At 35.3% G+C, this 21,533-nt stretch overlaps 2 protein-coding genes and 2 long non-coding RNA genes across 5 annotated transcripts; 2 read left to right on the forward strand and 2 right to left on the reverse strand.

The window, feature by feature from the left end:
• Positions 1-1,263: 1,263 nt before the first annotated feature.
• Positions 1,264-3,377, reverse strand: LOC126715599 (uncharacterized). 2 transcript variants are annotated; one of them, XM_050416290.1, is made up of 2 exons: positions 3,197-3,377; positions 1,264-2,801 (listed from the first exon to the last, which is right to left on the reverse strand). In XM_050416290.1, the coding sequence occupies exon 2, from the start codon at positions 2,609-2,611 to the stop codon at positions 1,481-1,483; it is 1,131 nt and encodes a 376-aa protein (XP_050272247.1). In that variant the 5' UTR covers positions 2,612-2,801; positions 3,197-3,377; the 3' UTR covers positions 1,264-1,480. The 2 variants fall into 2 exon arrangements, with proteins under 2 accessions (XP_050272247.1, XP_050272248.1); XM_050416291.1 differs by lacking the exon at positions 3,197-3,377 and adding an exon at positions 2,936-3,135.
• A 105-nt stretch (positions 3,378-3,482) lies between these two features.
• On the forward strand, positions 3,483-7,327 carry LOC126715600 (40S ribosomal protein S12-like). Its single transcript, XM_050416292.1, has 5 exons — positions 3,483-3,669; positions 4,583-4,623; positions 5,678-5,975; positions 6,429-6,494; positions 7,075-7,327. Exons 2-5 carry the CDS (start codon positions 4,616-4,618, stop codon positions 7,132-7,134), a joined length of 432 nt encoding a protein of 143 aa, XP_050272249.1. The 5' UTR covers positions 3,483-3,669; positions 4,583-4,615; the 3' UTR covers positions 7,135-7,327.
• A 2,694-nt stretch (positions 7,328-10,021) lies between these two features.
• LOC126715602 (uncharacterized) lies at positions 10,022-16,129 on the forward strand. Its single transcript, XR_007651884.1, has 3 exons — positions 10,022-10,830; positions 11,466-11,528; positions 15,989-16,129. It is a non-coding gene; the product is annotated as an uncharacterized LOC126715602 (long non-coding RNA).
• On the reverse strand, positions 14,594-15,982 carry LOC126715601 (uncharacterized). The gene is made up of 2 exons (XR_007651883.1): positions 15,245-15,982; positions 14,594-15,120 (listed from the first exon to the last, which is right to left on the reverse strand). It is a non-coding gene; the product is annotated as an uncharacterized LOC126715601 (long non-coding RNA).
• Positions 16,130-21,533: the final 5,404 nt, after the last annotated feature.

The following is a 21,533-nucleotide window of genomic DNA, read 5'->3' on the forward strand; positions in this document are numbered from 1 at the left end:
CATATATACAATTGATAGATCAGCCTGCACCTCCGCCAAGGAAAAAAGAGAGAAGAAAAATACAAAATATCATCATTGTTACAAATGCTTCATCAGGACCTAAGAAATCTTTAACTTCCAACTTGCGAAATGAAAGGCTCCTATGACATAGAATGACAAATTAATCTGTATCAACAGTAACATAAACCTATCTCATTATTTTGTCCTACTACATGCTCATTTTCCTCTAAGCATTTTGTGCAGATGCCTCTTCTTGGCTTACCCAAGATGATGATCCGAATTAAAAACCCTGCACTTTTGCCACTAATCAAACACATTACTGGACCAGCAATGATTCACAAGTTGTATCTTCCTTAAAGAAGAAAAAGCCCAGGCATTAGGCAGCAACCTTCATCACAGTCCCTACTCAATCCATTGAAAGAAGAAAATAACTTTTTACAAAATTAAAAAAAATCACCATCAAACCATTTTTTTTTTTAAACCCAAATCTTTTGCATCAGCTTCTATGGAATCTTTTCCCTGTATCATGTCTTTTGTAGCAAAGAAATGGTCCAGAGAAACTTAAGATGATATCCATATTCCATTAATTTCAGGAACCACAGCCCTTAATGTATCTTGACTAAACTTCTGTGATATTATCCACAAAAAATAATTGACTACGCAGTGAGGAAGAAGTGGAATTATAGGCTCTTCTGATATAATTCAATCACAGGAGAGAACCAGCAGAAAGTAAAAACTTGCCTACATTAGAAATTGGTCCAAAGCATGGTACTAAGAGAGGGCATACAATCCTCCGAAGGCCAGAACAGAAGTACCTCAATAAGACTAGTTAAAGGCTACAATATGGAATCTTCAAGATCCAAGAGACTTGCCTGACTTTCTACCACCATCAGGCACAACAGTGAGAAAGGGCAGCCAAACTCATCTAATCAACATACATATACAATAAACTGATAGAATGCAGCTAATTTAAAAATCAATTCAGTAATATAATATGGCTTCAATAGACCTTCTAATTGAAGATGAAATATTATCATAAACGTAAAAGATGTGTAAAATATTACTATTATAATCTTTCAAGATAATAACATAATTTTTTCCCCTAATATATTTGCATGCCCATGGCTTATGCTGGGTATGTAAATATAGATATTTTGATGTGAACTATACCCCTTACTTTGTCAACTAAGCCAATCGGAATTAAATTCAAACCAGAGATCCTACCAATCAAACCTCATAAGGAGTAATCTGCTAATGCAAAAGTTATTGAACAATATTATGAAACAATTAATCAAAACTATCACTGTACATCAAATAAGTCTGATTGATCAGCAAACCAATAAGACATGAATACAAGGATATAACAAACTTAAGAAATCCACGTTTTCTACAAATGACGAAGTTCAGATTACAATAGAACATTAAAAAAAAACCCAAAGTTACCACAAAAGGAAGACACCATCATACTCCATACAACTAATCAGTTCCTACCAAGCGGCAGTGATCTACAAGAATATGTTTCCTTAAAATTGGACTTCCTTGACGATGTAAATATCGAAGCATACACTTCCTTCGTAGCATTAGCCGGTGCCAAATCCACTGCCTTAAACCGCTTCACTGTGCCATTACCAACTCCCTTAACACCAACCTCACCATTCACAACCTTCCCATTTCCCTCCACTTTACCCGAAACCTTCTCCACAGCCTTCACATCAATCCCATGCTTCTTACCACTCAACCGCGGCGCCTCCAATCCAATACCCTCTTCTCCATTAACACCCATCTCCCCATTCTTCACCTTCTTTGTCTTTTTCTCCCTCGTCTTCGCCTTCTCCTCCTCCATCCTCTCCCTCAACACCGCCACCTCCTCTTCACTCCCATTGATCACAAGCTTATCTGATTCCTTAAACTCCTTATGGCACACAAGGCACGCCGAGGACTTAACCTCCTTCAAAGCCTTGGCGCTCAAAACATGCCCACAATTCCTCGAAGCGAAAAACTTATACTTCCCATTAAACGCAAGACCCGTAATGGGGCATTCAAACCGCGTCCCATCATGCACATTCTCATCCAATTCCGCCCCGGGAATCATCGACAACTTAACCGTAATCATATCCTTCAACCCTTTAATATGCCCAAATGCCTTGGGCAACTTCTTCCCCAACAAAGCCTCAACCAAAGCTTCCTTGTTGAACACATTACCGAGCTTATCGATAACACAAGGCTCCCTCAAGGGCTCATTGGAGAGAGCACAATTGGACCACTTGGAGAGCCTCTGCTCATTCGGATCAGCCTTATCAGGTTTCTTCTCGTCGTACATGTGGAGATAGCAGTCGCGGGACTCGGCCCCAGTTGCACCGCCATCGCCGCCTCCGCCGGGGAGTCTGGGGTGTAAAATAAGGGTGGAGAGAGGGGCAATTTGGGGAACTTGGAGAGGGGTTGAGTCAGGGAGGGTTTTGCCATTGAGGGTGAAGTAGAAGGAAGAGAGGGATTGGGTTGAGAGGAGAGAGAGCTTGAGGTGGTGTAGGGTTTGATTTGGGGTTGGGGTTAGGGTTAGGGTTTTTGTGGGGATTTGGGGATCAAGGGATTGGACGAAGATTTGGAGAGTCATTGTATAGATGGGAGATTAGGGTTTGAAGATTTGGAGGGGAACTGGATTTGTTAGGGTTTGGGAATTTGGGAGAATTGATTTGTGATCGCAGGGTCGGTGACGAACTGGGTGTTAAAACCCACCAACGTCAACTATGGTTTTTCTCTCAATTTTCTAGCTATCTCTCCAAGTCCAACATTATCACCGCTACCTGAAAATCAAAGGCATCAAGATCAGAACTTGAGTAAAAGTGAATTCTGAATGCTAAGAGAAAACCCAAGATTTTTTTTTCAATCTCAATATGCAACTGAACTTGAGAAAAGCAAAGCGTGGAGGAATAAAAACCAATTGAAGTATTTGACGTTGAATAGATTTAGCCATTCGGTGATAACGTGTTGGGTCTTCAATAGCCCAAATCAACAAGCAATATCCAGTAAATTATGCGGTCAAACAATTACTCAAAACAATAGGAAGAAAAAAAAAATGATAAAACAAAATTAAAAAAATTTAAAACAAGAATGGAGATAGAAGAGATGATGGTTTTACAAGCAGAATGAAAATGGCTTTACATATAAACAGAGGACAATAAATAATCTGCACACCCACCTTGCACAATAGAGCTTCCTTGGCTTTTACCTCTTTTTTTTTTTTTTTTTCCAGAAAGTAATGATCTTGGCGCCTTTGATTCTCAGCCGAGTGTGACGATGTTAGAGAGATAGGGGCAAAAGCTTTAGAGGGAAATAGAAAGAACAAGAGAAAGAAAGACCCAAAAAATTGAGAGAAAATTATAGTTGACGTGGGTGGTTTTTAACTTTCGGATGTGTTATTTGCCACGTGTCACTCACTAGATAAAAAAAGGGAGGGGAGCCGGACTCGTATATAATAGCTTCGGCTGCGCGGCTTGTAGAAGAGAGAAGAAGGGTATTTTAGTAAAAACGGAATTTAGCTAGGGTTTTAGGGTTTGATGTACGTAGTTCATCGTTGACATATAAAAACGCCTCCCAGTCAACAAATCTCTTCTCCGCGAGCAGATTATCAGTGCAAGCAGCTCCTAGATCTACACCGCCACAATCTTCAAGGTCAGTCATGTCCCCTTTCTAAAATTATGGGTTCAGTTTTTGAATTTGAATATTCTGCTTGGTTACCGAGATTCATTGTAGGAAACCATAAGAAACGATTTTTTTTTTTTTTTTTTTTTGAAACCCTTTAGCTTATTATCATCTGGGTCCTTAGTACAACTTTCCTTAGCCAATTACTTCTCTTTTAGGTTATGTGAATCATTAGTTTTCCCCAGAAACCAAAATACTATGTGCCCATCAGATTATTTTTTCAGATGATATATATAATATTGTTTTATGCTAAATTTTAATTAACCAGACAGACTATTTTCTAAATCTAGGAATGATAATTGAAAATGTTGGGCTTTGCTTTGTTTGTTGCCTTGAATTTTTAATACTCTGGATATGATTGTTCAGGTGGACTAAGAGCAGCACAGAAGATTTGAGCTAAAAATGAAATGCTTTTAGTTGTTTTCTGAGAAAAAAAAAATGTCGATTTCTTATTTCAAAATTGATAAACAGTACTTCAGAATTACAGTCACTATCATGAATTTAAACAAGGGTGTGGAAATGTTTAGCGGGTGTGCGTAATATTATGAAATTGTAGTCAAGGTTTTTGATGTGATTTTTCTTGTTTTTTTAGAAGTTGATTCAATGCAATTGATTAGATCTATCTCCATCAAGTTTGAGGTTGTTGATTGATGATACTCTTATTAGTTATTTGGATTTTTTCTCCAAATATTAGATATCCACTGTTCTGATGTGTTTTTAAGAACCCGTGAAATAAAGTCGCATGTGTCCATTAATATGATGACTGAGGAAAATTTGAGTTGGACTTGAATGTTAAACTAACGATCACCTTTTGAATTAAATTTCCTCTTTCTTTTAATCTTTTACAATCTTGTTGACATTTTTGTTTCTCTTTTGGAACCAGGAAAGTGACTTGTAATCTGATCATCAACCAGAAATGTCAGGGTACGTATATATGTCGTTCCACTTGTTTTCTGTCTTCTTAATTCTTGCAAACAAAAGAAAATAAAGGGGTGGGGGGCCAATAAGCTTACTTGGGCCTGCTCTTGTCATTTTTTTACTGCAATTTAAGTACCATACAATTTGTTGAGCCAGAGATCCCAATTTGGCTATAGTGGTTTCTCCTATTTCATTCATGGCTAGTTGGATTGCTGGTTGATTTTGGCCCCTCTTATTATGTTTGGAAATGAGGAGATATGATATTGCTAAAATACTGGGAACGTGTAGTAGTGTCTTTTGTGTTCTGTTCTAGCATAATACTTTAAAAAAATGCCATTATTTTGGTGCTGCATTAGCATTTGTGCTTAATGTAAACTAATTCTGATAGTGGTGAACGCTGAAAATATGTTTAAGTGGGTTATAGCTATTTTTAGCAAGCATTGCGGGCTGTGTTTTTGGCCATATGGATTAGTGCTTTTCATGTGGTAGATTAGGTTAAGTCCTAGTTTGCTAGAAGAGTTTGTTGTAGCTAGAGTCAATGAAAGCTCAACTTCTCTGACTCATGAGTGATAAATATGGATGTCGTACTTCTGCACACTACTTATGTTTCTTTCAATCTTGATTTTAGACGAAATATATTTTTTTCTGATTGATAAGATACATGCATGTTTAATGGGTTTTGAATCTATGACCTCACCCTCCACCCGTTCTTGTGAGTGAGAGGAGGAACTGTCTTTTGAACCAGAGCTTATTGGCATTTAACATATAGTTTTATTGATATTGAGAAAACTTCTGAAGCTGTAATAAAATGTTTACATTCCTTGACCACAATGTTTGTATTTAATGTATGATTTGAGCAAAAACTCGAGACTTTGGATTGAAGTCCTTGGTCCCTTAAGGACCATGTTACATAATTGCTCCTTTTATTCTGTAATATGTGTTTTTTTACCAGTTTGTTCTTGGTTATGTCCTTCAGTGATCAATGCTTAATTCTAAACGTGAACCTCCTCTCTTTGTGTTGGACATCTTTATCACCTTTTTCCTTTTATGGATAATACAGAGAAGAAGCACCTGTTGCACCTGTTGCAATTGAGACCACTGAAGCACCTCTGGGTGAAGCCATGGACATCATGACTGCCTTGCAGCTTGTGCTGAGGAAGTCACTTGCTCATGGTGGGCTTGCACGAGGACTCCATGAAGGTGCCAAGGTGATTGAAAAGCATGCTGCACAACTCTGTGTGATAGCTGAGGACTGCAACCAGCCAGATTATGTTAAATTGGTCAAGGGCCTTTGTGCTGATCATGATGTTAAATTAATGACAGTGCCTAGTGCTAAAACACTTGGCGAGTGGGCTGGTGTAAGTGAAATTTACTTGTTTAACTAGTTAGTTAATTTCAGTTACTTAGAATGATTTCACTTGCAATTATGTGGTGAATTTATCTCTCTTTCTCTCTTAATTGTTGTATTCTGTTGTTATATGTGAGATTTTGGAAAATAAATGAGTGCTTTAGACACCTAAATAAATAGACAATGGTTTTTATTTGAATACTTTTTTTTCATCTAATTTGTCTAGCATTTCATGGCTGTATCTTTAGTATTCATGCGTTTTTTTTGTGTGCAAATAATCTGAACATAATTTATAAGTGAATTGGTCTGCCATTTGCCATGTACTTACTCATGGTCGATTCTATTAATTTAATGGAAGCCTGCCTTGTGTTCTTTTGGTATTCATATTTTTTTTGGCTAATATGTCCATTGAAAACTGATATCATCTTTTAGCTTAATTGTTCTGTTTCATCTATGGATGCAGTTGTGTAAAATTGATTCTGAAGGAAAAGCTAGAAAGGTTGTGGGTTGCTCCTGTGTTGTAGTGAAGGTAAAGACACATCCATGGAATAATATTATCTCTTGATTGGTTCTCTTCTGTTTTTATTTTTATTTTTTTGGGAGTGGGTGGGGGGTGGGAATAAGGGGTTTCCATAAATAAACTAGGGTAAATTATACCAACCACCCTTAAGGTTTCATAAAGTGACACCCCACCACCCCCAACATTTCATGAAATGATACTCCCGCTCTCGAGGTTTGTCTAAATGCAACAGTTAAGTTTTCACTAACAAAACAAACCATTTTTAAAGAATTTTCCTATTAAATTATACATACTTAAGGGGGGAGTGTCATGTATCCACAAACCTTAAGGGAGGGGAGTCTCATGTATCCACAAACCGTAAGAATCTTTTTTAATAATGGAATGTTTGACTTAACTCTTGCATTTATACAAACCTAAAGAAGAAGGGGGGGGGGGGGGGGTGCCATTCCGATAAACCTCAAGGAATGGTGGTGTAATTTATTTATTTTTTCAATAAACTAAATAACTTCTCTTTGACTACTTCACTCTTCTATGCAATAATTCTTTCTTTATTCTTTTGACCTAACCTATTTATTCGACTGTTTTACAGGACTATGGAGAGGAGTCGGTGGGTTACAATATTGTTCAGGAATATGTGAAGTCCCATTAAGTTAAGCAAAATATTGGAGAGTGAGGCCCATTTTGCATTGAGAGATTGTTCCTTAGGTAGCACTGAGCTTTTCTTTATTAATGGATTTTGATACTTGATAAACCTCAATGACAAGGTATATCATTTTTCTTTTGAGTAATGCAGTTTGTATGTCAAATTCATGTCACAAGTAATTTATTATCTTTTCCAATTATTAGTATTGTGTTCATAACATGGGTAGCCCGTTTAATCATCAATTTTACTTGTCTGAGATGCCTTAAATGGATTCCACATTTGACTTGCTTTGTTCTGTGGTTGACATTTTACATTATAGTGAGGTGGGTTTTCTCCAAAAGTTTTAGCATTGAGTGGGTCCAAAGAAATTAGGGAGTTTAGTAATATTTTGTAGAAAAGGACCCGGTAAAAGATGTATTTTGGCTGTTGAGGCTATAAAAGCTACATTTAATCCAAGAACATGCAATTAAAATCATCAGTAGAAATTTTCAACCATTCCTAGGGCTAGGGATCCCTTGTTCCCTTTCTGTCCTTGCGGATATAAACCACATACTGCCACTTATATGTTTACTTGTATTTATATCGAACAATAGCAAAATGTTATTGTAAAAATTATGTACACAGACCGCATTACATATAAAAGAAAAGGGTAAAATATCATTTTCGTCCCTAAACTTTCATAAAAGTTTGTTTTTCGTGCATAACATGGGTAACCCATTTAATCATCGATTTTACTTGTCTGAGATGCCTTAAATGGATTCCACATTTAACTTGCTTTGTTCTGTGGTTGACATTTTACATTATAGTGAGGTTGGTTTTCTCCAAAAGTTTTAGCATTGAGTGGGTCCAAAGAAATTAGGGAGTTTAATAATATTTTGTAGAAAAGGACTTGGTAAAAGATGTATTTTGGCTGTTGATACTATAAAAGCCACATTTAATCCAACAACATGCAATTAAAGATCATCAGTAGAAATTTTCAACTATTCCTAGGGATTCCTTCCTTGTTCCCTTTTTGTCCCTGCGGATTTAAACCACATACTGCCACTCATATGTTTACTTGTATTTATATCGAACAATAGCAAAATGCGTGTATCTATTGTAAAAATTATGTACACAGACAACACAGAGCGTAACATATAAAAGAAAATGTTAACTTATGCCAATCTGGTTTTAGGAATCCAACACTTTTACCCCCAAACATTTGGGGCGAATCCCAAAAGCCCAGTGGATTGCAAGAGCCTCAGCTGCAGCTGCACCAGCATTGGAGGTGTTGATATGTTGATATGAGGCTTTCAATTTATTTGCTTCGTAATCCCAAGCAGGCGTATAACCAAAGATGCAGATTTTTCTCCCAGAGACTTGAAATTCTTTCTTCCTCGACTTTCTACTACAGGTCTTCAAATGTTCTTCAAACAAATCAACAGTATTTAGAGATATCCTTGTGCGAAGGAACTACTTGATTCCTTAAGACTCCTAAAAAAATCACACCCGATTGCTGCAAACATGGTAAGCTGATCCTGGGGGATTCGGAAAGACAACCAAAGTTTTAACTAGATGTAAAGGAGAGCACTTGAATGGCATCTATCTTATTATCCCCAAGGCAAATATGCATCATTGTAATAAATGCCCATTCGATTCTTCCTCAACTCCACACAAGGGACATTCCTAGTGTTCCATATTCAAGATGTTGGAATCAAATCAATTCTAATACGCCAAAGCATCATTTTGTCTCTCTCATGCATGTGCGTTCTCAACAATTCAGTCCACATTGATTTAGCAGCTTGATTAGAACTGGAGGCTTTGCTCCGACCAATAGGGCAACTTGACTCGACCGAGAAGCTTCCATTACGATTTGATGTACAACAACATTTATCTGGCCTTGGGAATAAGAGCAGCAAAATTTTCTTATTAGCTACTACCAAATTCACATAAACACAAGGCTAGTCATAGCTAACAGTGAATGAAGGATTTGTTTAGTAAAGCTTAAGTAAAGCACCTCCCTGCTTAACAGTGATCTCCCTACTTCAGCCAATTCATTGGAAGTTAGCCTGGCAGACAATTCCATATACATGCTGTGTTTACCCCGTCTATCAAGTTAAGCACCTTCCTGCTCAAGTAAAGCTCAAGTTCGATTTGACTCTATCAATTCTCCCCACTGAAGACTAGGAGGCTAGATTGTAGACAAATGAGAGATGAAATGCAGTTTTAATGATGCCGTGGTTTCTAAGATTTTTTCTATTTTTATTTTTTTATGATGGGAAAGGGGGTTTTTGGAGGAAGTGAATGAGTTGTTTTTTGTTTTTCGTTCGTGGTTTGGGTTTGGGATCTTTGGGTGGTGTCTTGAATGGTATTGTGATATAATTTCAGCAAAGTAATAGTAGGTGTCAAAGGCAAGGGAGCCAATTTTATACTAGATGCTATTTTGTTATCGACTAATATCGGTGCAATTACGGGATTACCGCTATTTATATACTTTTATATATATATATATATATATATGTTTGTATTTATTTATTTATTTATTTACATGTTTATAAATATTTAATTTAAAATTCACATAGTTTATAGCCTCAAATATTAGCCTATGTAAAATAAGTCAATGTATTTTAGACTAAATAACATGTTATATATATATATATATATCATTATTTTTTTATTGTACATGTTGAAACATCAATATCAACCAATACACTCGACAAATCTTCAATATAACCCAATATTTTATCCAGTACATTTATGAGGAGTATCAATACTAGTTCAATGACTAGTATGGTATATACCATTAGTATACTGGTATGTTATTGACTTCCTCGGTCAAAAAGTCTCTTCTTCTCAATTTTCCTATTTTAAAAATAAATAAATAAAAAATTCTAGGAGTTCTATGACCTCAGGGAAGGTCGTGAATTAAGCCTTTCATATGATTAGATCTTATTTCTAATCCTAGGAAGGCTCTAGAAAAATTCCATGAGAAAACAATAATGAGAATGTTCAAATCAACACTCTGCCATCTAGTCAGAGTGCAGATCAACAAGAGGGAAGACATGAGAGATCTCATTTGTTCTTAAATTGAATATCAATGCCACTTTCAATCTGGTCAAGTATCTTGGATTTCCCATTATTAACTTCACATGTGGGTAGTCTTGCGAGTAGGTACAATTGTACAATTTCATAATAGAGAAAGTGCAACCTAAATTGGTTGGTGAAAGGCTAGTAGAGTCCTCTCCATGGTTGGAGGGAGAAATTATTGGTTCCTCCAGGAGGACCATTGATGTGGTCCTCCGGCTCCTGCCAGCCAATAGAAAAGTGCCACGTGGCCATTTTTCTAATTCAGCTCCACATCAGCACTTACCCTTTACCTTAACTCTTGTTAACAAAATCAAACCAAGGTTAAAACTCAGCTCCACACTTACCCACAGCCGGAAACCCAAAATCAAAGACTTGTTCTACCTCAAGCTCTCACTTCTTCTTCCTTCTTCTTCTGATAGTCGCTCTCAACTCACTCTTTCTTTTTCTTTTCTTTATTCTCTTTGTGGAAATTTTTTTTTGTTGTTGTTTATTGTGATTTCTGGGATTCTGATCCACCATTGCCGGAAAACCATGGGTTCTCCAGTGAGTCCTTCGTGACTCCACTCTCTCCATGCATGATCCAAGTCACCATCGTTGTCTCCAGATTTCTCTCCTCTACCATGGCTTTCTCGGAAGGTACTTCCCATTTCTAATCTCTACGTCTTTTTAACTCTTGCTCTTTGTTTGGTTACCGAGAAAATATTACAGCAAAGCAAGTGAAAAAGTAGAACTGAGTTTCTTTTTTTGAAAAGATTTTAAGTGGTTTTGGATCGGAATAACTCGCCTCAGCCGAGTTAAGCAGAATCTGAGATTAGGAGTTGTATTTTCTTCGCTTTTTTCCTTACACTTTCTCGATAGCCAAACAGAGGAAATAGCATAATTGTAACTGGTAGTGTATGCGTATTGAAGTTGAAGCATGTGTAGAGATTGATGCGTATCGATTAAAGTTTCTCTCTCCTGTTTTCTCTACATTTTTTTCTTGTTTCCTAAAGGATTTGGCGTCTTCAAGTTCGTTTTGGTGAGGATTCTGAATAAGGAAATTTACTTTTAGTTCATTCAGAGAAGCGTTTCTCTCTGTTGCGGTGGATTCTCTAAAAAAAAAAAACTTTATTTGTGAATGGATTTGAATTTCAATTATTTTTGTAGTATAATAGTACAAAAGAAAAGAAAGAAAAACTTGCTTGTGAATTTGGAATGTGCTAAAAAAACATGCCATTAAATACAAAGATGAATCTCTACCGATTTGTTGTCACCTTTGGTTTTTTTTGCAGTAGTATTGGCATATCAGAGGAGGAGGACTGTATTTTGATTTTGATTTTGGGTTTCCAGTTGAGGTAAGAGCATCCACATCCGGATTCTAAATCTCATCTTATTTTACCATCCCAAAAAGCTACTTTATCAATTATACCATACCATTTTACAATACACCCACCATCCCAAAATTCTATTATTCTACCATCTTAAAAAAATATTATTTTTTTAATCTTTTTTTATTATTACTTTTCCAACTACCTTTTTTGTTTTCAAAATCAACTTGTTTTCAAAATCAACTATTCCTATTGCATTTCCAACGGTCTGCCACTTTTTTTTTCTTTTCAATTTCTTTTCAATTTCAATTTATTTCCAACTGTTTCACCGACCTACCGATTTTTTTTTCAATTTATTTCCAACTATTTCAACAACTGCCAAATTTTTTTTTTTTTTTTTTTTTTTTTAGAAAGAACCTGCCAAATATCAACATACTTAAATTTGTCAACTTTAAAAATCCACATACATATATATTCCATAAAACCAGTCAAATATTGATGTAAAATCCACATAAATATTTATAGATGCATCCTGTCAAATATTAATGTATTCAACCTGTCAATTTTAATGATCCAGATACACACACACACACACACACACACATATATATATATATATATATATATATATAGAACCTGCCATTTTTTTTTTTTTTTTTTTTTGGAGAAAGAACTTGCCAAATATCAATTTACTCAAACTTGTTAACTTTAAAAATCCACATACATACATATAAATGCAACCTGCCAAATATCAATGTACTCAACCTGCCAATTTAAAAAATCTACATACATATATATACATACAACCTGCCAAATATCAATATATTCAACCTGCCAATTTTTAAATTTCACATACATATATATACATACAACCTGCCAAATAACAATGTACTCAACCTACCAACTTTTATAATCCACATATATATATATATATATATATATATATATATATATAGATACAATCCACATAGTTTCTAAAAAAAAAAAAAAAACAAAAAAAAATTACAATCCACATACATAACTATCAATGTTGTCTTTAGAAGACTCGTACATATATCAAATTATAATAAAACCCCACATGCATAACTCACACACTTAAGTTCCTACAACTCCCCTTCTAATTGCCATAAATGTTCAATGAGGTCTAATTGGAGTTGAGAATGAATTTGATGGTCTCGAATACATTGATGGGTTTCAATGAACTCCGTAAATTCATTTGTGTTCTCCCGTGACAGTTGTATAGTAGGATTGTCATCAATTTGCTCATAATCTACTTCCACTGCTTCATTTACATCTCGCTCATCCTCAATGATCATGTAGATGGAACAAGTAGATATATTATTGCAATTATTGCAAAGCAAGCAGAGATTACATTATGGAGAGGGAACAAGTAGATATATTATTCAATAAACAAAGCTTAAAATCTGTCAAAACAAAAGACCCCTGGTAAAGATTGATAAGACGTAAAACATATAGTTGATACCACTATTGTATATGCTAAAGATTGATAAGAAATAAAGCAAAAGTCCCCAAGGCTCATAATCTTCTCCTTCAGCACTACGAACTAGAACCATGTATTGTACATGCTATAATGTTAAATAGTCAAGTATGTTTAACCACCACCAATGTAGGAAGAAATTCTTAAGACACCACCTTTGATTGTTTTGATTCGGCAAGCAACTAATACGCATATGGGACAGAAACTGTCAACATTGAAATTTGAAAACTAGTATGCAAGCAATCATGAGCCCCAAAGGTTGCTTAATAACTCACAACAATTAAAAGGCATGGTATATACACAAAGCATCTATTATATTTATATGCAAATTCATGCATTTAAACTTAAAATATTTAAAACATTTGATTTGAATCTATTATGTTTCTATGTGATACTATGAATGTGCACAATTCATTACTTAGAAAAGTTACACACACAAATATTGCAGTTGCCTATGTAGAGGTTATAAACTAGATATTCTAGCAAAAATTTGCCAAAGTTTTTTAACGCTTATTATTATTATTATTATCATTCCTTGTACTTAAATCATCCTGTCATTTTTCCCATCATGAATTAAGCTTTTAGCAAACGATATATTTTATTTGGTTGTAATCTGTTCTTTAAAAGAGGTGCTCATAAATGTTTTGGGTACTCCATATCTCCTTCAAACTCAGCCTTGGCATGGCCCACGAGCCAGCTGTTTTGATCACAAACAGAGATGGTACTTAAGTGTGCTAACTGCTAAAGCTGCCACAAAATAATGCATTTGTTTAACGATTTGTGGGCTAGTTTTATTTATGTCTTTAGCTTAGGTACAATGGTCCAAGATCTTTGCTCTAAACAGCTTAAAGGCACCATGGTCCAATTAATTTCTCTGCCGAGTTTCAGCTTGAAACTGCAGCCCTGCCCAAAAAGTAGAACCAAAAGCAGCCCAAAAAGAAAGAAAAAAAAAACCTACAAAAGGCACAGTTCTCTTGCAGACCTGTTCTGTTGGGTAGTTTTTGCTTTTTGGGGTTCTTGTCTAGGCTTAGTAAATGGTAATGTCTAGATTGTAATTGTAATCACCCACAGTGCAATAACTTAATGGATCACTTACTGACTAGTAGTAAGACTGGGGTACAAAGATTTATCAAACACAATAATTTTTTCTTCTTAATTTTGTTTTTTGTTTTTTGGGGGTTTGGGGTAGGACAATAGGTCCACATAATGCATGTTAAAGTTAAGTACTACTCATTTAAACCACTGCAGCTGGTTGGTCCTGTAAGGGCGGCCAATACATAGGTCAAGTGCCGCATTCAATCATATCTGTAACACCATAGGACAGAGAGAGACAGGGAGAGAGAGAGAGAGTGAGAATGTGAGATCTAAAATTTAAAAGAAAAGAATAATTGCTGGCTTATGGATTGGGTCTATGGATTGGATCTAAATTTAAACGTACATCCCCAAGGCTTATGGATTGGGTATACATACACAAAGGCATGGTACCAAACATTTGGAGCACTTCAAATCTAGCAATTACGAATAAAAGAAAAATCAATTAAGTTTATTCTCAATATAATGACCAGAAAAGAATTTAAGAGAGTCAGAGAGAAGATTTTAAGCTCAAGCTGACAATATAGACTCCATTATCCTGAAACCCTTCAGCATACAAGTTTTTCAATCTTATTATAAGCAAAAATGAAACCCTTCAGCATAACAATATAGACTCCATATAATCAATCTTATTATAAGCAAAGCTTACACCTCAGTCACAATTTTTTGGTTTTGGCATCATTTCCCAAACTCCAATAAAAACACTAAATCCAGTCATCTCACCACAGATAGTCGAATAGCTAACAAATGTTGCTAAGAAGTAAAGTACAAATCCGTGCATTATGTGCATTATGTGCAGTAAGTTTGCCAAATATAATCCAATAATCAATCTATTTCGACTATATATACAACAGTAATTTTTTGTTACAAAATATAAGCCCTTTACACAGCCACTTCGGATATAATATATATTCTCTGCAAAAATATATAGAAATCAAACAAAATCATAGAGTTGAACCTGAGCAGACTTTCTGAAGATGCTAATCCGACAGCAAGCGAAAACCCTCGTGATGAAGCTGAATCCCACCTCTGCAAACATCAACAGCAATTCTTAGATCAAAATACAAACACAAACACAAGCTGAATCCCCCTTTTCTTGCAGAAAGAGAAAAGAAACACAAACACAAAAAATCGAACATGGATCAAAACCCACCTAGTAAATTGCTTTGATTTTGATTTTGATTTTATTTGAGAGACCGACGAAGCTTCGGTGAATCGGCAGAGGCAGAGGCAGAGGCAGAGGCAGAGGCTTGGTGATTCGGACAGCGGCTTGGTGATCGGAGAGAAAAGCGAGGCTTGGTGACAGCGGCTTGGTGATCGGAGAGAAAAGCGAAGCTCGGTGACAGTGAAACGGATTTGGAGATGGGTGAGGGTGGATCGGCAGAGGCAGAGGCTTGGTGATTCGGACAGCGGCTTCTTGATCGGAGAGAAAAGCGAGGCTTGGTGACAGCGGCTTGGTGATCGGAGAGAATAGCGAGGCTTGGTGACAGTGAAAACGGATTTGGAGATGGGTGAGGGTGAATCGGCAGAGGCTTGGTGATTCGAACAGCGGCTTGTTGATCGGAGAGAAAAGCGAGGCTTGGTGACAGCGATGGCTTGGTGATCGGAGAGAAAAGCGAGGGAAAGGGAAAAGCTTGATGGCGCGAGAGAGAGCAAAAACCGGTAGTGTAGGAAGAGAGAGAGAGAGGTTGAGCGACTGTGCACTATTAAAATAAAATTTTGTTGGATGGCATAGCGCTACAGTGCGATCTCATATGTGAGATCGCACTGTAGCAGTATGCCAAAAAAATTTGGCCGGTCCCAGGTTTAGCAATCCAATTGCTGGGGTAAATTGGGCCCAAATGCCAAATTTACTTTACAATTTGGCATTTGAGAAGCCCACTGTTGATGCTCTAAGGTAAGGTAATGGGTAAGTGCTGATGTGGAGTTGAATCAGGAAAAATGGCCACGTGGCACTTTCTTATTGGTTGGTAGGAGCTAGGAGGACCACTGATGTGGTCCTCCCAAAGGAACCAATAATTTCTCGGTTGGAGGAGCCGGATCCAGATCCTCTCCATTTCCTTTGAAATGGAGAGGCCTCCAGTACACGGTTAGGATTTTTCTGAAAATGATCCACGCTCAAAAACTGGACACGTCATAAACTTAACCCAAACCACATGAACTTAACCCACATAAACTTAACCCAAACCCTGGGTTAGATCAGCCTATTCTTTTCTCTCACCAACCCATCTGAAATTTCAAAGTTCAAACTCTCATCTCCGAGGATTTTCTCTCATCTCCAACTCTCAAAGTTGTTTCTCTTCTTTTCCCTCCTAGGCCTTGCGCAATCTTTTTGAGAGTTGAGACACAGAGTAACACAGAGATTTTGGAAAGAGAAAAGAGAAGAAAAGAGAAATCATAATGTAAGGATTACATTTCCCCCCACCTGGGGTGCGTCAGCGGTAAGGGAGATGTCTGGACTAATTGTAAACCCAGAAATCTCTGGTTTACTGTTATCCTTAATTTTCTTGATGGGAGAATTATCGAGAACTCCAGAAGACTTTTCCTGTTGGCATTTTTCATATTTATAGTCTACATTATGTAAAGTTGAAGCTTGGGATATGAGGAACAGAGACATAAATCCAAAAATCCCCCAACTCTGGCAACACAATGGACATAGGCTTCTATGCATCTTCATCCCCAACTTCTCAAAATCCCCCAACAAATTCTACTGTAGATTTCCTTTAGGCCAGTGAAATATCACTATAAAAAGTCTAGGATCATGTATTGGGGTTAGACACTTAACCCATCTAAGACCAAACCCATGTTTAACTCAACCGAACAAATTGTACTGGAAAAAAAAAAAAAAAAAAAAAAAAAAAAAACCTTTTAGGAGGGAAAACTGAAACAAAGGTTATCCGTGCAAGTTCTTCGGAAAACAAAAAAGACCTTTTAGGAGGGAAAAGTGAGACAGAGGTTGCTGAGTTCGTGGCTTCACAGATTTTAACCAAAAAAAGAAAAAAGAGCTTCACAGAAGGTTCCAAGTTCAGCTTCAGAGCATCTCTGTTTCTATCTTGCCAAAACAGAGGTTTATATCTTGCCAAAACAGAGGTTTATATTGTTTATGCTTATCTTATTTGATGTTTGATCATTTTTCTGCATTTATATTGTTGTCTTGGTGAGTTTATATTGTTGTTTTGGTGGCTGGATGCAAGTTAGAGTCAATCTGAATTTTTATTTTTAATTTTTTGAGATAATTGAATCTTTATAAAGATTGGCTCTCTCTCCAGCTTTAGTAATATATCTTGAGGAGGAGATTTTACCTTTGGTCTGCAGAAACAGAATGACTCACTTAATATAAGCTTAGTAGATTTGATAAAGATAACCCATATTGTAGAAAGGAGAGAAGCAGAACAGAAAAAACACCATACAAGTTGTGAAATCAACCTAGGAAATCCTTTTAACTTACAATACTGTTTCTACAAATGCCCCTTCAACATGGTGCATTTCAGGCACATCATCTAAAGAACCATCTCCCTCAATCCGTAACTTATTAACCTGCCTGTGTGGTGAGCGAGGAACTGAGCAAGGAGCTGAGTTAAAAGCTTGATCAAATCGTAGATATCCTCACCGTGACGGCAAGGCAAGAAAGAAGTGGGTTTCTTTTGTTTGTGTTTCGCACCGTGACGGCGAGGCGAGAGAGAAGTGGGTTTGAAATATTGAGAAGAGAGTGAGAAAGAGAATTTGAAATATTGAGATGGGTTTGGTCTCAGATGGGTTAAGTTTGAAATATTCAGATGGGTTAAGTGTCTAACCCCAGTTAAGTGTACAGTTAAGTGTGTGGTTTGGGTTTTAAATGACGTGGCACGTTTTTGACCATTGACGCTCTCCATGGGAAATCCTGACCGTGTACTGGAGCCTCTCCATTTCAAAGGGAAATGGACCGTGTACTGGAGCCTCTCCATTTCAAAGGGAAATGGAGAGGATCCGGTTCCGGAGGAGCCATGCGAATGAAAGCGGTCACCATTCACCAATTACTATATGCAAAGGGGTCATCCTCCCAAATAAAATTATAAAAAAGCTTTTGTATGTCACTGACTCACTCGAAAAACTTTTTTTTTTTTTTTTTTTGGTAAAGAGGAGATTTCATTTAAAACTAGAAGCAGCCCCAAGTTCAAAATAGGACCTGTTGCAATACAAACCACGGCTATCAGCCTCCAAACAAGAAAATAAGTCCACAGGCGGACTAGAAATCAGCTTTTTTTTTTTTTTTTTATTCACTCGAAAAACTCACCTTCTCCCAGTTGTACTTTTGTAATGTACATCCTTTTACTATTATTTTTTGAACAAAGTGCTATATGGCACTATTATCATGGGTGTACTGCCAATTATCAAGAAGGCTATCTCATCTTTTTTTTCTTTTTTTAATAAAAAAAAAAATCCATTTTACAATACCACAACACCATTTTGTTTTTTTTTTTTTTTAACGAAGTTCTATGAGCCATGGATGTACTGCCAATTATAAAGAAAGCTATATACATGGATTTTTAATAAGTGGAAATAAAATTTCTAAACTTAGGGTATATACATAAGAAAGATGGGACATTGTACAAATTGTTGAAATAAATTAATGCATATATAGAATTTTAAAATTTTTGAAAGCTATAATGCCAACTTTTTAATGCTTGGATATTGATTTTTTTTTCCTCAATTTACTCTTAAGAAATCAAACTATTTATTCAAATCTCTTATATATGTCGTATCATAAAAAAAATCTCTTATATATGGATTACTTTTCAAAGTTATTTAGTTCATAAATATATAGTAATTATTTTATTAATATATTTTAATTGACACAAAGCATGAAATATAAATTGCACTTTATATTTACCTTTTATTTTGCGTGATAATTAATTTTTTAGCTTATTTATTTTATTATTTATATTAATAAAAGTTTTTTAAATCAATTTTAATTTCGATTTCGTCTTTTAAGATTGTCTCCTTTAATTTGTCACTAATTATTTCGATGTTGGGTAATTATTAGCTACTTCTGGAATATGATGATGTAGCGTTTTATTCTCTCACATTCATGGTGGATCTAGAGCCAACTTGACCAATTTTGGGACCTAAGGCGAAAACTTTAAGTAGGGTCTTTTGACTCTTTTCTCATCTTATATTTAAATATTAATTAAGTAATATTAATTTTTTTTTTGTATTTTTTTTTTTTTGTGTTTTCTTTAATGCTAGTAACAAATTTATCCATAGTTCATTTTTGAGATTTAATTTATTTTTCAATTTTATCTCTCTCTTTTTTATATCTAGATGTACATTTTCTAGTAGGCATTTGTAATTTTTTAAAAAAAAAATTAGTTCTTTATATCTAGATGGATATTTTCTAGTAGGCATTTGTAATTTAAAAAAAAAAAAATAGTTCTTTATATCTAGATGGATATTTTTTAGTAGGCATTCATAATTAAAAAATATATATGACTAAATAAAGCACGATTTATAATAAAAAATTATGATTTAATTAAAATAAAATTTAAAGTATATAATAATAGAACCTGACATATCAAAAGCATGATTGCAACTTTACTAAATCCATATATCTAAAAAGTTTATTTATCACATAACTCAATAAATTAATATTGATACCAAACAAAATTCCAGATTCATATTTTCATTATATTAACTATTATACAAATAGTTAGATTTGATTAAAATATTTATTATTAAAAAAAAGTAGAATAACTTATGAAAAAATATATATAAAATACAAAAATAAACTATTTAAAATAAAAGAATTGGGTCAATATTAACATAAAAATAAGAAAGGAATTTTTTTTTTTGAGAAATAAACATACACATACAAGGGAGAGAGAAAATAGTTCTAACATAAAAGCACGCCACAACTCCACTCAAAAGTCACGATAATTTTTAAATGAGGGTGGGGTAGGTTATATTACATACAAACTAAGAAAGGAAAACTGTTATAACAAACTAACAAAACTAGGTCAATGTGATATCACATCAACCCAAGTGTTGGGACATATGTGTTTCACATGTTAAGAACATATGTCATGATTTTATGTAATTGGCTTATCCTTTGACAAAACGCACTTTACTTGTATTTCAGTAGATTTAGGATGTTTTTAAATACTTCAAGAAACCATGTTTCAAGATGAAGTGTTGAAGCCTTCAAGTCTGTCCAAGAAAACAAGCTGAAAGTGCAGAGTTACTAAAGCTCGACAGCTAGCATGTGTCGAGGTTTAAGGAAGCTGTTCAGCCCATGTGCTCGACATCTTCTCGACAACTGCTCGACACTTCCTATCTGTCAAGGTTTAAGAATTTCAGAATTCTGATATGATTTTCTTAGAATCCGTGAATGTGTTTTTGGGCCTTCTTTTCTCCTAACCCTAGACATATAAAAAGATTGTTTTAAGGGTCGTCAAACAGTTCACAAGTTGCACAAGTATTGAGCAAACTCTGTTCAAGCAAATTGTGATCGGAGACGAAGTTCTTACCCTAATTCATCTTTTTCTCTTGAAGAAGTTGTTGTGTATGTGCACCGTAGGGTTTTGTAACCAAGTGCTTCTTGATCTTCATTGTTGATGAAGTGAAGAATTTTGCAGCCAACATCTTCTTCTAGTTGATGATTTAAGTCGCGTATTGGGATCCGCGCAATTGGTTAGTCACATACTGAGATTCGTGCATCAAAGGATAGCGTTCATATATTGAAAAGTTCAGAGGTTCTGAAGCGGTAGAAGGTTTTTGCTATGAGTTCATCTACGGGGATTGTAGAGTCTAGGGACAAAGGTTTTGTACTAGATCTAAAACTTCTCTTTTCTATAAGGGATTGCTTTTCGGGAAGGTTTCCCCCCAGGTTTTTTACTGTGAAATTAGTTTGTTTCATTGGTTTTCCTAGGTCATCATATCTTGTCTTATTTATTTTTCCGCTGCATGATTTTAACATGATATTGATGTTTGTTTGTTTTAAAAGGTTTTATTGATAATAAATCTAATTAACAACTTGGATTTAAAACTTGTTAATTCTATCAACCGGGGTCTAAATTTCCCAACACCAAGTATGGCTAAGAGCTAATAGATGTAGTGCTATCAAATAATTACTATGGAGGCTAAATTGTAAACGTGCATCAGTTTGTGCATTTATCTTGTCTTATTTATTTTTCCGCTGCATGATTTTGACATGATATTAATGTTTGTTTGTTTTAACAAGTTTTATTGATAATAAATCTAATTAACAACTTGGATTTAAAACTTGTTAATTCTATCGATTGGGGTCTAAATTTCTCAACACCAAGTATGGCTAAGAGCTAATAGGTGTAGTGCTATCAAATAATTACTATAGAGGCTAAATTGTAAACGTGCGTCAGTTTGTGCATTTATGTTGGTTTATAGATCTCATTCATTATTATATTAGTTTTTATATTGAATGTAGTAAA

This window comes from Quercus robur, chromosome 2 (assembly GCF_932294415.1).
Source record: "Quercus robur chromosome 2, dhQueRobu3.1, whole genome shotgun sequence".
Lineage (NCBI taxonomy): Eukaryota > Viridiplantae > Streptophyta > Magnoliopsida > Fagales > Fagaceae > Quercus > Quercus robur.

Excerpts from the sequence above, each read along its gene's own strand:
- LOC126715599 (XM_050416290.1), bottom strand. The coding sequence starts at position 2,611 with ATGACTCTCCAAATCTTCGTCCAATCCCTTGATCCCCAAATCCCCACA.
- LOC126715600 (XM_050416292.1), top strand. Across the intron at positions 5,976-6,428 it reads CACTTGGCGAGTGGGCTGGT|TTGTGTAAAATTGATTCTGA; the intron begins GTAAGTGAAATT and ends CTATGGATGCAG. Across the intron at positions 6,495-7,074 it reads GCTCCTGTGTTGTAGTGAAG|GACTATGGAGAGGAGTCGGT; the intron begins GTAAAGACACAT and ends ACTGTTTTACAG.